This window comes from Babylonia areolata, chromosome 22 (assembly GCF_041734735.1).
Source record: "Babylonia areolata isolate BAREFJ2019XMU chromosome 22, ASM4173473v1, whole genome shotgun sequence".
In the NCBI taxonomy this organism is placed as follows: domain Eukaryota; kingdom Metazoa; phylum Mollusca; class Gastropoda; order Neogastropoda; family Buccinidae; genus Babylonia; species Babylonia areolata.
The window spans coordinates 9,624,925-9,637,709 of record NC_134897.1 but is presented as its reverse complement, the minus strand read 5'-3'; the positions used below and the strand labels follow the sequence as shown (position 1 = coordinate 9,637,709).

The window sequence follows — 12,785 nt, the reverse complement described above, 5'->3', positions numbered from 1 at the left end:
GCAGAGACAAATCAAAGCACTTTCAAAACAGTTATTCATATACATGCATAACTGCTGCTGGTCAGGCATCTGCTTGGCAGATGTGGTGTAGCGTATATGGATTTGTCCGAACGCAGTGACACCTCCTTGAGCTACTGAAAACTGAAAACTGCATAACTACAACAATGCAAATCTGTTATAATTATAGTAGATAATAAGAATACAAAAATAATAAATCATCTTTAAACATAACGTAAACTCTTGTGTCAAGCCACTCAGAGTATTATACAATTCACACCACACACCAACACCATGCAAAATCACAAACAGCCAGCCATACACACACAACCTACAACATGACTAAGAGAATGCTTGGCAAAATAAATGCGTCTTGAGACTTTTTTAAATTCACTAAGAGTTGGAAGTGTTACACTGATGGAAGGCAGCAAAATAATTTTTGCTGCCAAATGTTATCATTTTACATTTAGGCTGTTTTAACAGGTTTTCACTGGAAAAGGAACTGTACAAGAGAAGTGGCACAGTGAAACATGCATTGCGTGCTAAATTTTTACTGTCATGCTTGTAATCTCTATGTATCACAGACTTTACCACACTTAGCTTCTCTTGCTGAGGTAATAACACAGAAAGATATGGTGGAAGTGGCACATCAAGACAGTGATAGGAAAGAACTGTAACTTTTGTATTCACATCAAAATCTATCTGTATGTATGCCAGATTCTTCAAAATCAGGATAGCATGGACATGCACAAATAAACACACATACACATTAAACACAAACACACACACACACACATTAAACACAAATAAACACCAAAACACACAAAGATAAACACATACACATACATTAAATGAAATTCAAATGAAAACACACAGAAAAACACACACACACATTAAACACAAATAAACACACACAGATAAACACACACACACACTAACATACACACATTAAACCCTCTCCACAACCACCCGTCACGACAGCCATCCATTACCATCCCCTCCCTGTCACACGGTGCCAAAGACCTACGTCTCAGTTCGTCGACATTCTCCTGCAGACTGGCCTCTCGCTGAGACTGCTGCTGCTTCTGCTGAGTGATCTCCCGTTGAGCCTTGGTCAGCTCAAACTCAATATTGTGACGTGTTGCCTCCCCTTTCTCAATCTGTGATCGCAGCTTGGCCAGCTGATTTTCCAACGAACCAATCTGGAGTAAGAAATAAAGAATGAAGTCCCCGCACAGGCGGAGAGTAGTTTGCACAGGACAGGAATCGGACTCCCTGCCGGAGTCTGCACTAGTGGGTCACGGTGAAGTATGTGTAGTTAAAATGTGACTTAGCTGGGCTATAAGCAACACGATCTAACTTGATACTACCAACATCCTCCCATGCATAACTTCCTCCATGCTCAAAGAAAAATAAGCCAACAAAGAGAGCAAGCAACATATCAGAAACTGCCTTGTTTTGTCAGTCTTGGAGAGTCCACGACAGCCAAAACGAACCCAGAAACACTGTCCTCCTCAGTATCAGTCATTCAAACTTTCCATTTGCACTGGTTTTATCAATGGTTCTTTTCTCTCTCTCTCTGTCTCTGTCTTTCTCTCTCTCTCTCTCTCTCTCTCTCTGTCTCTCACCTCTTTGTTGTGCTGACTGGTTCCTTCCAACCTTTGCTTTTCAGCAGTATTGAGACGTTTCCTCAGTTGGCTGACCATATCTATCAAAACATCACAGAATCATCCATAAACAAAAGACAGCATCAAACATCTTTTAATAACAATGCAATCACAGAATTATCCATAAACAAAAGACACCATCAACACGCTTTAATTACAATGCAAACTATCTAAATTTTGTGCTTTATAGGTTGCTATCAAAGAAACTTTGTATCAACATACAGTAGGTACACACACATGCCCATGCAGAGAACACTCACACCACAAACACATACACACATGTTTCTATGGTGGTCTGGTTTAGTTCCTTTCGAATACGAAAATAGTGCTCACAAAGTCCCCACAGAAAACAGCAAGAACAAATGAGATCTTCCTGGCTAAGTAAATTCCAAATGTTCCTTTTAGTCAGACGTCACTTAACACACACACAATCACTATAAAACCAGTTAAACAAAGAACAAGGGTGATAATGATCTGATGAGAAAAAAAGGCAGAAGAAAAAAAAGGAAACGAAGATCAACAACAATAACAATACCTGCAGCAACAACCAACAATTCATGATAATCACACTATAAACAAGACAGGCAAAGCCTTCAAGACTCACTTGTGATCTTTTTTTTTCTTTTTTTTTCTTTTTTTTTTTAGTAAATCTAATCGTTAAAACGTGTTCTGTAATTGTTATAATAAAGCTTTGGGTTTAAAATAAAAAAGATGGAAAAAAAAGGCCTGAGCGCAGATTCGAACCCAGCATGTTCGGACGGGAAGAAATTGTCTTAGTCACTGCACTATTGTGGATCCATGAATGATGTTCAAAAATAAACATTTAACTTTTGTAAAGGGCGATAAATCAACTGCTCTATTCGAAGTGATAATGCTGTTGAAATCATATTATTTTGTTGTATCTCGGGCATTTAAAAAAATTTTAAAGTCTGCGGCAAAGGAGACGTTGCCATCGCCACAATCGCACTAAATAAATGTACAAGTTCAGTTACACTTGCCAGGAAAGTACAACACAGTCAATTCAATTTCTCTTTTATGTTCATATCTAGTATGAGTATCGACTTTAAAAGATTCATATACAGTAAACACATCGATGATGTAGTCTGTGTGACTGTATGTGTTCTGTCCAGAACTTGTATTTCTTTCCATTTAAATGCCAACAAGAAAAACGAGGTCACGCCGTCTTGTTATTAAGCATCGCCAATGCTACTGCAACTGAGAAGCAGTAATATGGTGTTTTTGGAATCCCGGAAATGGCCTCAACAAAATAAACCGTTAATGATATGGGAAACATGGCTTAATTCGGGAGACTTACAATTTATTACTGGTATGACTGTGAAGATTTTTTCCTACTATCTTTAAGCCAAATTTGGTATTGACAGACAAAGTATTTCCAGAGAAAATGTTAAGGTTTACCACAGACACACAGACATACACACACAGACACACACACACACACACACAGACAAACACCAGGGTTATACCATAGACTCACTTTGTTTACACAAGTGAGTCAATAATACCCAACTACAACTATAAAGAAAAAAAGCGCAGTATTGCCAGGACTGCTCTCTAGGTATACAAACAGCAGCACAAATAATAATAATAAGGTACATTTGTATAGCGCCCTTTCTCTCTAAGAGCCATGAGCGTTTTACATGAAAGAAAAAGTTAAAAAAATTACAGAAACCACTTGTGACTACTCTCTCTCCCTCACCCCACAAACAATTCTGTCGTTATAACAAACTGATCCAACACACCACATTTTTTTTTAAAGATTACAGATTAAAGGTTCCACAGCCTTTTACAGCCAACAGTGCATTTAATTCTGTGTCAAGGGCTCAGCATGGGAAGGTGGGACCTAGTCCTCTTCTTCTGTCATTCTAACCATCCAAAAATGAAGACTGCCACCCGTTCACAACTGGAGGGATGGGTGCAACAGCCGAGTAATTAAAACGCTGGAGTTTCAATCAGAGGGTCCCAGGTCTGAATCTTGGTTGTGCCTGGTGGGTAAAGAGTGGAGATTTTTCTGATCTCCCAGGTCAACATATGGTGCAGACCTGCTTGTGCCTGAACCCCTTCGTGTGTATACGCAAGCAGAAGATCAAATAAAGCGTGTTAAAGATCCTGTAATCCATGTCAGTGTTTGGTGGGTTATGGAAACAAGAACATAACCAGCATGTACACCCCCGTGAACAGAGTATGACCAGGACTTCCGTTAACGCACATATGTGCGTCCATGACTCTCTAAAATGAGAGAGGACGCACTACAGTTTCAGCTAGGGAGCCCAGGAGACGCACTATAAAATTAGCGTAAATCGAAATGTGAATGAGCAGAGTCAAACAACAGTGCTGGCTTCTTTTCATTTCACTTGTTTTTGGTCGGCATCTTATCTTCGTGAAATCGGCGACTGCTGCCAAGTTCATTACTTAGGGAGACTGTTACCCTTTTCCGACACGCTCACAACGAGGCTTGTCAAGTATTCTGTGACCAGTTTGAAATCAGAATGCCTCCGCTATCGTGGCTTGACACTCCAAAATGCAAACAAGATGAAAAGGCTGATTCTGATTCAGCCGACGTCAATCAGCCTGCTTTAAAAGGGTACGGATCACCGAAAAAGAAAAGCCGCACAAGTCAACGTTCATGGGAGTAAGAATTCAAATGGCTGCAGTACGACGAAGACGCACATGTAATGAAGTGCAGAACTGTGAAATTCGCAACCAGGTCATTGAGCAACTCCCGGAAAATAAATGTGTTTGTGACAGGATCGACAAACTTTCAAAAATTGTCCTTGTGCGGCTTTCTGTTTTCAGTGGTTCACTCCTCTCAATCTTTCTCTCTAACTCACTATGTGCATGTCCATCTGTCTGTCTGTCTGTGTGTAAGGGGTGTGAGTGGTGTGTATATCTGTGTATATATATGTATATATACATATCTCTCTCTCTCATTCTCTCTCTCTCCCTCTTGTGTGTGTGACTGTGTGTGCATGTGTATCTCTCTTTCTCTGTGTGTGTGCATGTGTGTCTCTCTTTTTCTGAGTTCAGAGAGTGTTTATGAGTGTCTGCGAGTGTGTCTATCTCTTTCACTCATTCAGCGTGTGTTTGTGTGTGCATGTGAACTGACTGAAAGGTAGTGTGTGGTGTGTTTGGATGAAAGAATGGTTTCTTGACCTCCGACTGATCGGACTCTCTAGAACCACATGGGGACTCACTAGAACACCTGAGTGGGAGTCCTGTGGACTCTCTAAGCAAACCAACTGTAGGAAGCCCTGATGGCTGCCTAGATGGCGGGGTAAAAATGATCATACACAAAAAAAACCCACTCATGCACATGCGAGTGAATGTGGGAGTTGCAGCCCACAAACGAAGAAGAAGAAGAAGAAGAAAACTGGAAGGAGTGAGGAAAAATCAAAGGGAGTAAAGTGCCTTTCCCAAGGGCACAACACACTGCCGAAACAGAGCCTCAAACCCTGAGGAACACTGGATCAGAAGCCCAGCGCCCAAGCAATTCTACCATCGCACCTCTCAACACACTTCCAGCATGGATCTTCTTCTTCTTCTTCTGCGTTCACTCGTATGCACGCGAGTGGGCTTTTACGTGTATGACCGTTTTTACCCTGCCATGTAGGCAGCCATACTCTGTTTTCGGGGGTGTGCATGCTGGGTATGTTCTTGTTTCCATAACCCGCCAAACACTGACATGGATTACAGGATCTTTAACGTGCGTATTTGATGTTCTGCTTGCATATACACACGAAGGGGGTTCAGGCACTAAGCAGGTCTGCACATATGTTGACCTCGGAGATCGTAAAAATCTCCACCCTTTACCCACCAGGCGCCGTCACCGTGATTCGAACCCGGGACCTTCAGATTGACAGTCCAACGCTTTAACCACTCGGCTATTGCGCCCGTCTTCCAGCATGGATAACTTGAGAAACAATGTCTGACCTTGTTCAGACTGGAGGTCCAGTTTCAGCTGTTTGTTCTGTATTCTCAACTGATTCACGTCGTACATGCTATAGGCAGAAGTGTTCAGCAAAGATGATGGGCCATCCTGAAAAGAAAAACAACAACAGAGAATGGTAATGATAACTATCATATACTAACTGATTGATTCATTGCTTAACTTTGAATAATGGTAATGATATCAATAATAATGGTAGTAATGTAGAAATAATACAAATACTACTGCTACTACTATACTACTGATAATAATGAGCTTAAATTTGAGTTGATTTTTCTTTTTTAAAAAAAAAAAAAACCCGCACCAAACAGTTAACAAATCAGTAGAAAATGGGTAACATGAGAAAATGAATTAATCAAAGACAATCAATAAACTTTCAAAATCACTTTTTTGAATAAAAGGAGGCTTTACGATATGTACATTTACTGATAAAATTTCACATCAAAATAGAATTTACCCATTACCAAATCAGCCAAACTAGATGTGAAAACAGCATGTTTCAATTACAGAAAAACTATGGGTTCAGTTTAACTTACCTTAGTCTTATCATCACACACAAACACACACACACACACACACACCCTGTTCAAAAGTTAGCCCAGCTGACATGCCGCCGCCGGCCCCCTCACCCCGGGCCTTGTCTCTTGTTGCATGTGTATCTCTCTGTAGATTGCAGAATTTATTCTTGTGACATTACCACTGCTTTAAAACTTATTGTGTCTGCAAATGTTACACAAACTAACCTTAAAATCAGCAGAGGCACAATCCTGTGCTTTCAATTTTACTCTGCCATCCCCAAATAAATCTCTTACAACATGAAAACCTTGCTCCAAGGTGTTCCTCCACATGCTATTTTTCTCAATTCCTGAAGGATATAAATATTTTTAATTTCATCTGAACAGAATGGGATATGGGTAAACTGGTCTTTCCAAACATTATCTTAAATGACCATTCAACGCTATTTTGGTTTACTGTACATCATGTTAATTGACCATCTGACATTATTTTAGTTTCTCTTTGACTAGTTTTAAAAGCTGGTGGATATCAAAGCCCTGAAATGACGCCTTAGCGGTCTACTGCCTTACAAGCAAAATTATCTGATCTGATTTGAAGTCTGTGTCTGCCAAATAGGAACAGATCTGGAAAAAAAAAAGTTAATGTCTACATCAACATTACACAGAGATGCCAAGCCGTGCCAAGTGTTTGTAGGAAAAATCAGGAAATTTGCTAGGAACATTTTGAATTTGGTAGGAATACTCGGACTCCGAGCCATATCAGCTTGCTCCTTCCTTGCACTCCATAGGTAAATCCACCAGGCATAGATACTGTTTGACTGAGACACAACTTCATTTAGCCACGTTCTCTACTGTTCGGGCAAACAATTAAGCTGATTGGTCTACTGAATGCTGTTTCAATATAAACACGCATGTGATTAGCTGAACATCATCACATGAGACCAAGGTCAGTAGTGACTGCCCTGGCCTCAAGATCGATAGGTCTAAAGCGTCTGGGTAATGTGACCAATGTATGTGGTCAAAAATGAACTCGTCGGAACAATTTTGAAGTTGGCGTAACATCGGAACAAACTGCGATTGAGCGTAACAAAATACAGTGAAATTGTAACAGTTAGCATCTCTGATTACAGTACTCACCCGTTCTGCATCCCCCATGTCTCCATTGAAGCCAGCCATGCTTCTGGGGCTGTCGTTATCTTCCACATCTCTCTCCCTTCCAGCGTCACCATCCATCTCTGTCTTACTGGTCTGAGGCAAGTCTGAGAGTGAAATAGATTGCAGAATTTCTTCTTGTGAGCTGTTCAGCGTCTGTGTGTGTGTGTGCATGTTTGTGTGTGTGCATGTGCATGTGTGAATACATGTGTGTTTGTGTGTGTGTTTGTGCACTAGGAATGTATGGGTGTACAGACTCTGTGTATGTAACTGTGTGACTAAATCACTAAATGCAAAGTGTGTGTGTGTGTGAGAGAGAGAGAGAGAGAGAGAGAGAGAGAGAGAGAGCATGCGTGAGTGTTTGTGTTTGCCCATGTGTGAGAAGAAAAAAAAGCATGTGTGCATGGATACAGTGTAGATTGTGGGAACTGGTTCCTGTGTTGCACCTCAGGGTGGGGAAGTGAAGAAGGGAACAGGAGGGGGTAGGGAGTATCTCTGCAGAGATCTAACAAACATCAATCTACACATGTGTAGATTTTTTTACATTGATTCTCACTAAAATCTAACATGGCAAAACCTTAACCATCAGTTACAGGGGACAAAACCATGAGAAAGCCATGGCTCCTGATAAATAAGTATCAAAAGCATGGCAAACAGAATCAATCACTAGAAATTTTCTGAAATGATCATGCACATTGAACTTGATCATCTAAACATTGACAACCTGTCTATTCCACCTCCCTCACGCACACAGATCATACCTTGACACAGTCTTTACATCTACTGCAATTGTGTGCTTAGATCTATACTGAACTGTACATACATATAACTCTGTGTGTGTGTGTGTGTGTGTGTTGGGGAACGCTATTTCTGATTATGATAATTAATGCCCACTGTTTATTCTGTTCACTGTTAAGAGTAGAATGAGACTAGAAACACACACACACACACACGTACACATAGTGACAGATTAAGGACAGGGATAGACTTCAGAAATAAATACTGATCATCTTCAATACAAAATCTATGTGAATTAATAAAGACAAACACTAGCGTCAGACTATAGGCTGTTTTCTATGACTGGTCAGAACTGTGTTCCATGGATACAACACAAGTAATGTCGCTTCACATTTATTCACTATTCAGTCTCCCATCTTCAGTTTGCATGCTTAAATCAAGATGGCAAAATATTTGTTCCTTGCCAAAGTCTGCCATATAATCAAATATGACTCCAAACAAAATTTGCGAAACAATCGTATACTGGATTTCTGAAGAATGGAGAAAGCACTCAAGTCCACGAAAGCTCAAAGCAAGTCTGGACTGGATTCGACAACAATCTCCATCAAAACTTTCATGATCCTCCAAAAAACGTACTCAAATGCATTATCCATTATGTCAAATGTGCACACATTTGCTTTTATCAAAGATACTTCGAAACTACAACTGTTGCTATCATTACCGTTACGGTATCAATAAATCTTGCACGTAAAATACTCCAAGTCCTTTCAGAGTTTCGATTCTCGAAGCGCCATAGTGTTTGTGTCGGAGATCCGGCCAGAAGCGCAGATTTGTCTTCCCTTGACTTCGATTGGTTAAAAATTTGAGCCCAATCAAACTGACAAGAATGCAACAACGGCTTATAACAATAGGTTAGTATGATACCACTTCAGCTACAACCACAATTGTTACTACTTTTACTGTTGACATCATATTCATATTGAATCAGTTCAACAAAAAATTACTGTATGTTAACTGCACACATGCAGCAAAAACACACTGTGCCTCTGCGTGTGTGTGTGTGTGTGTGTGAAACCTGATGTTTTACTCATGTGTGTGTGTGTGTGTGTGTGTGTGTGTTAAGTTTGACAACCAGTTGGTCAGGAAAGTTGTGTTGTTCGACTGGAGTGAGTCCTGACCATCCGTCAGGTTTTTGTGCGAGGTCTGTCTGGCGTACAACATGGTGGGCGGGGGTCTCTGAGGCCCGGCTTCAGTGTGTGCATGTGTGTGTGTGTGTGTGGTAGTCCTGTTTCATATTCATAACCGTATGCGTAACCGGGCTACTGAGTTTCTGTTGTTTGAACAAATAAGCAGCTCGTCTACTGATTATTATGTCAGTCCTACTTTGAGACGAAGAAAAGCCGGATCGAGAGCCCGGCAACTGCTGACACGGGACAGCCGAAATCACATCCCCACAAACTGTGGCAATCATCTAAAAATATACGGCGGTAGCCGACCTGTTGAAGCAGTCGGCCGGCCAGCCTTTGTCCTCAGAAGCCGGGAACGAAGGGGTGGAGGGGGGGGGGGTGCGACTGAGGAGGGCTGGGGCAGGGGGTGGGCCGGGGTGAGGGGGCCGGCGGCGGCATGTCAGCCGGGCTAACTTTTGAACAGGGTGTGGTTCAATTTATTTGAAACGCTTCAGTTCCACGACAGCGGGGACGGCTGAACTATATATACCTATCTTGAAAGCTGTTAACACCGCCCTGACGGTAATTCGATACCGGTGGAGTCGAATACATGCATGCAGAGGGAGAATGGATACAGACTCGCCACATAAGCAAACCATTTATGTTTTCCAACATTCACAGCTGTCGTAGTGGGCCGCACGGTGTGTACCCTACAAATACATCAGTCAGTCTAACTGATATTTTCTGAGTCCGTCCAACCCCGGCCGGCCAAGAACTTGACGACTGAGGTGTATCTCAGTATAAGCTGAACTGATTGCCACTCGTAGCTACACTGACCGTGCACAAATACTATAAAGGGCACACACGCGCGCGCGCACACACACACACACACACACACTGTGACACACACACACACACACTGACACACTGCGGATACAAACAGGCTGACTGACACACGCACACACGACACTGGCACACACTCGGGCACACACACTGTGACACGACTGACTCGGACACACTGAGTGTGACTCAGTCGCACTCACAAAGGTATAGACACGTCACACACACACGTGCACACGGCCCGGGCACACACACACACTGACACGTGCATGCACGCGCGCGCACCGGCGGCAAACAAACACACTGACACACACACACCCGCCGCAGCACTCACACACACACACACACACACACACACACACAAGCAGCAGGAACCGTGTGCTGTACCAGTAACTGAAGGCGGCCTGCGGCGACAAAACTGAGTAATTACTGGCATGGTCCACTGAGTCAGCCCTCCAACTTTTTAATTGTTACATGAAAAGGCATGCAGTGTAACTCAGTTTCGCGTTGTTGGGGCTCATCATAAACCATTGTATCTCTCTGCAGTTACACAAGAACCATTCACGTCGACAAATCGCGGTTAAATTCTCTTTTGCTGCAAATACCCCAGCCCACGCCAATCCAAGGCCGTTCACTCTTGCAAGGCTGCGCAACACTGACTTCAACGGCAATTACCTGTTAGCAATGCAAGAAGAGGTCTGTGAAGGGCGATCAATAATGGCGTAGCTTGCTTTCCTTCTATTTTTTTTCCCCTCCGCAGCATATCGCACGCTCGCTGTGTCTGTAGTTTGCTTTGGTCGTCAGACAGCTGGTCGGGGCAGCGTCAGCTTTGAACAACAGCCGCGTTCCCACTCTCCCTTTTTTTTCATGATTAAACTGATGGCTGTAAAATATGGGTGAATGCATAGTGGGTAAAAGGTGGAACACTGAAACTATTAATTTTGTCAGTATTTCCAGCATTTCACCACAGAAGTGGTCCAAGTTCTTCAATGCCTGATTATCTAACCATGACGTTTTGAAAAACAACTGAATATGTCTGTTCATATTGCCCAACAGCTTTTTAAAGAACCACAGTGACTGATCGGGGTTTCACTTTCAGTGGTCCAGAATACATTGACGTAATGATAGTTGTTTTTCCACGATATATCCTATATACAGTGTCTGGGTTTCTGTTGTTCAGCTTGATAGGTTAGTCAGTATACTCTTTAGTAATGATGGGCGACACCGTCTCAAGTTGTTTCTGTCTACGAATCCGTCACAGACAGCTGTTTCTAGGCCTTTGGTTTTGAGGGTAAGGTGTGTAAAGAAGTGTACACTTGTGGATTTTTCAGTGTGTAAAAGAAAGTTCTAGAATAGGCGTGTAATGTTATATCAGTGGTAAAGTGTTTGGATTAAAGAAGCGTGCACTGATTTGTGTAAAAGGTTTTGTAAATGAAGTTCGAAACGTACAGGCCATAGTGTGATCACTGACGGTGTCAGTGAGCCGGGGAAGCTCGTTCAACTTCACGTCGTTTCAGAACTTCAGTGATGTGTGCATGTACATGCATGTACACGTCGTACTGACGAATGCAGTCCGCCGGGTCGTATGCGTGCGCGCGCGCGCGCGCGCGCGCGCGTGTGTGTGTGTCAGTATGTGTGTACAGTGTGTGTGTGTGTGAGAGAGAGAGAGAGAGAGAGAGAGAGAGTGAGTGGATGAAAACTTGATGAGAGTGAGAGACATTGAGACATACCAAGTGCAGAGAAACAGACAGAAAGACAGCGGATTGATCGACAGACAGACAGACAGGCGTTAAGGCAGGGAGAGAAACTGAGTCGCTTGTTCACTCTGTCTCTCAGTCTCTCTCTCTCTCTCTGTGAATGAGAGTGAGAGAGATAGAGACAGACAAACGGACAGACTGATCGACAGACAGTCACTGCCGGAGAGCAGGGAGAGAAATTCAGTCGCTTGTTAACCGTGGCTATCACCTTCAGTAGCCAAATGACTTCTACATTTTGTTTATGTCGTCTGTTTGTCGGTCACATTTCTCGGCCAAGTGTCCTTCCTCTGTTTTAACTTCCTTGAACTCTCGGCTCTTCTCATTTCAGGGAAACGCTTTGCAGTATTGAGACATGACCCGTGAGGTTGTTTGCAATTTTCTCGGACATCGCTATATCAGCTGCAATAACTATTACAATTATTCATAGTTTAATTATTATTCATCTCTCTTCGTCTCAGACTTCATTTTACTTTACAGTCATAGTGTCTTCTTCTTCTTCCAGTTCTCTGTCTCAGTATCTGTCACTGTTTCATCCATTGTCAGTTCAGGTTTGCAAAGTTATCAGTGTGCTTGTTTCAAGTGTTGTTGGTGAGCCTTTTTGTCTCTCTTTGTCTTTTCAAGTCTTCAAGTTGACACAAAGCTAAATATTATCTGTCTTCTTCTTTACATCAGTCATTATCAGTATTCTGTCACCTGTTCTGTTTTCTGCCTTAAGGTCTTGTATAATCTCCGGCTACGACGGTTGCAATGTCGGTTCTTGCTTCGATTTGTCTCCAGTTGACACGCACAGTGCTTCCACTGGGTGACAAGTTTCAGTCACCAAAGTTTTGATGCTTTCAGTTCATTATGAAGTATTCACTAAACAGCGATAGCGGTATGTTTCTTCAAGTTCTACATCGGCGTGTGTGTGTGTGTGTGTGTGTGTGTGTGTGTGTGTGTGTGTGTGTGTGCGCGCGCGCGCGCGCGCGCGCGTGTGTGTACACGGTGTG

The 12,785-nt window shown here is 42.5% G+C and overlaps 1 protein-coding gene across 3 annotated transcripts in view; it reads right to left on the bottom strand.

Annotated features, from left to right (window-relative positions):
• LOC143297304 (coiled-coil domain-containing protein 171-like) overlaps positions 1-8,891 on the bottom strand; it is a 55,777-nt gene extending 46,886 nt beyond the window's left edge. For 2 of the 3 annotated variants that reach the window (XM_076609578.1, XM_076609581.1), the window contains exons 1-5: positions 8,755-8,891; positions 7,281-7,402; positions 5,613-5,718; positions 1,626-1,705; positions 1,025-1,199 (exon numbers count right to left, since the gene is read on the bottom strand). In XM_076609578.1, coding sequence (XP_076465693.1) covers positions 1,025-1,199; positions 1,626-1,705; positions 5,613-5,718; positions 7,281-7,376 — 457 coding nt within the window. In that variant the 5' untranslated portion in view covers positions 7,377-7,402; positions 8,755-8,891. The remainder of the gene's footprint in view (positions 1-1,024; positions 1,200-1,625; positions 1,706-5,612; positions 5,719-7,280; positions 7,403-8,754) is intronic. The other variant, XM_076609579.1, reaches the window with a different exon arrangement.
• Positions 8,892-12,785: the final 3,894 nt, after the last annotated feature.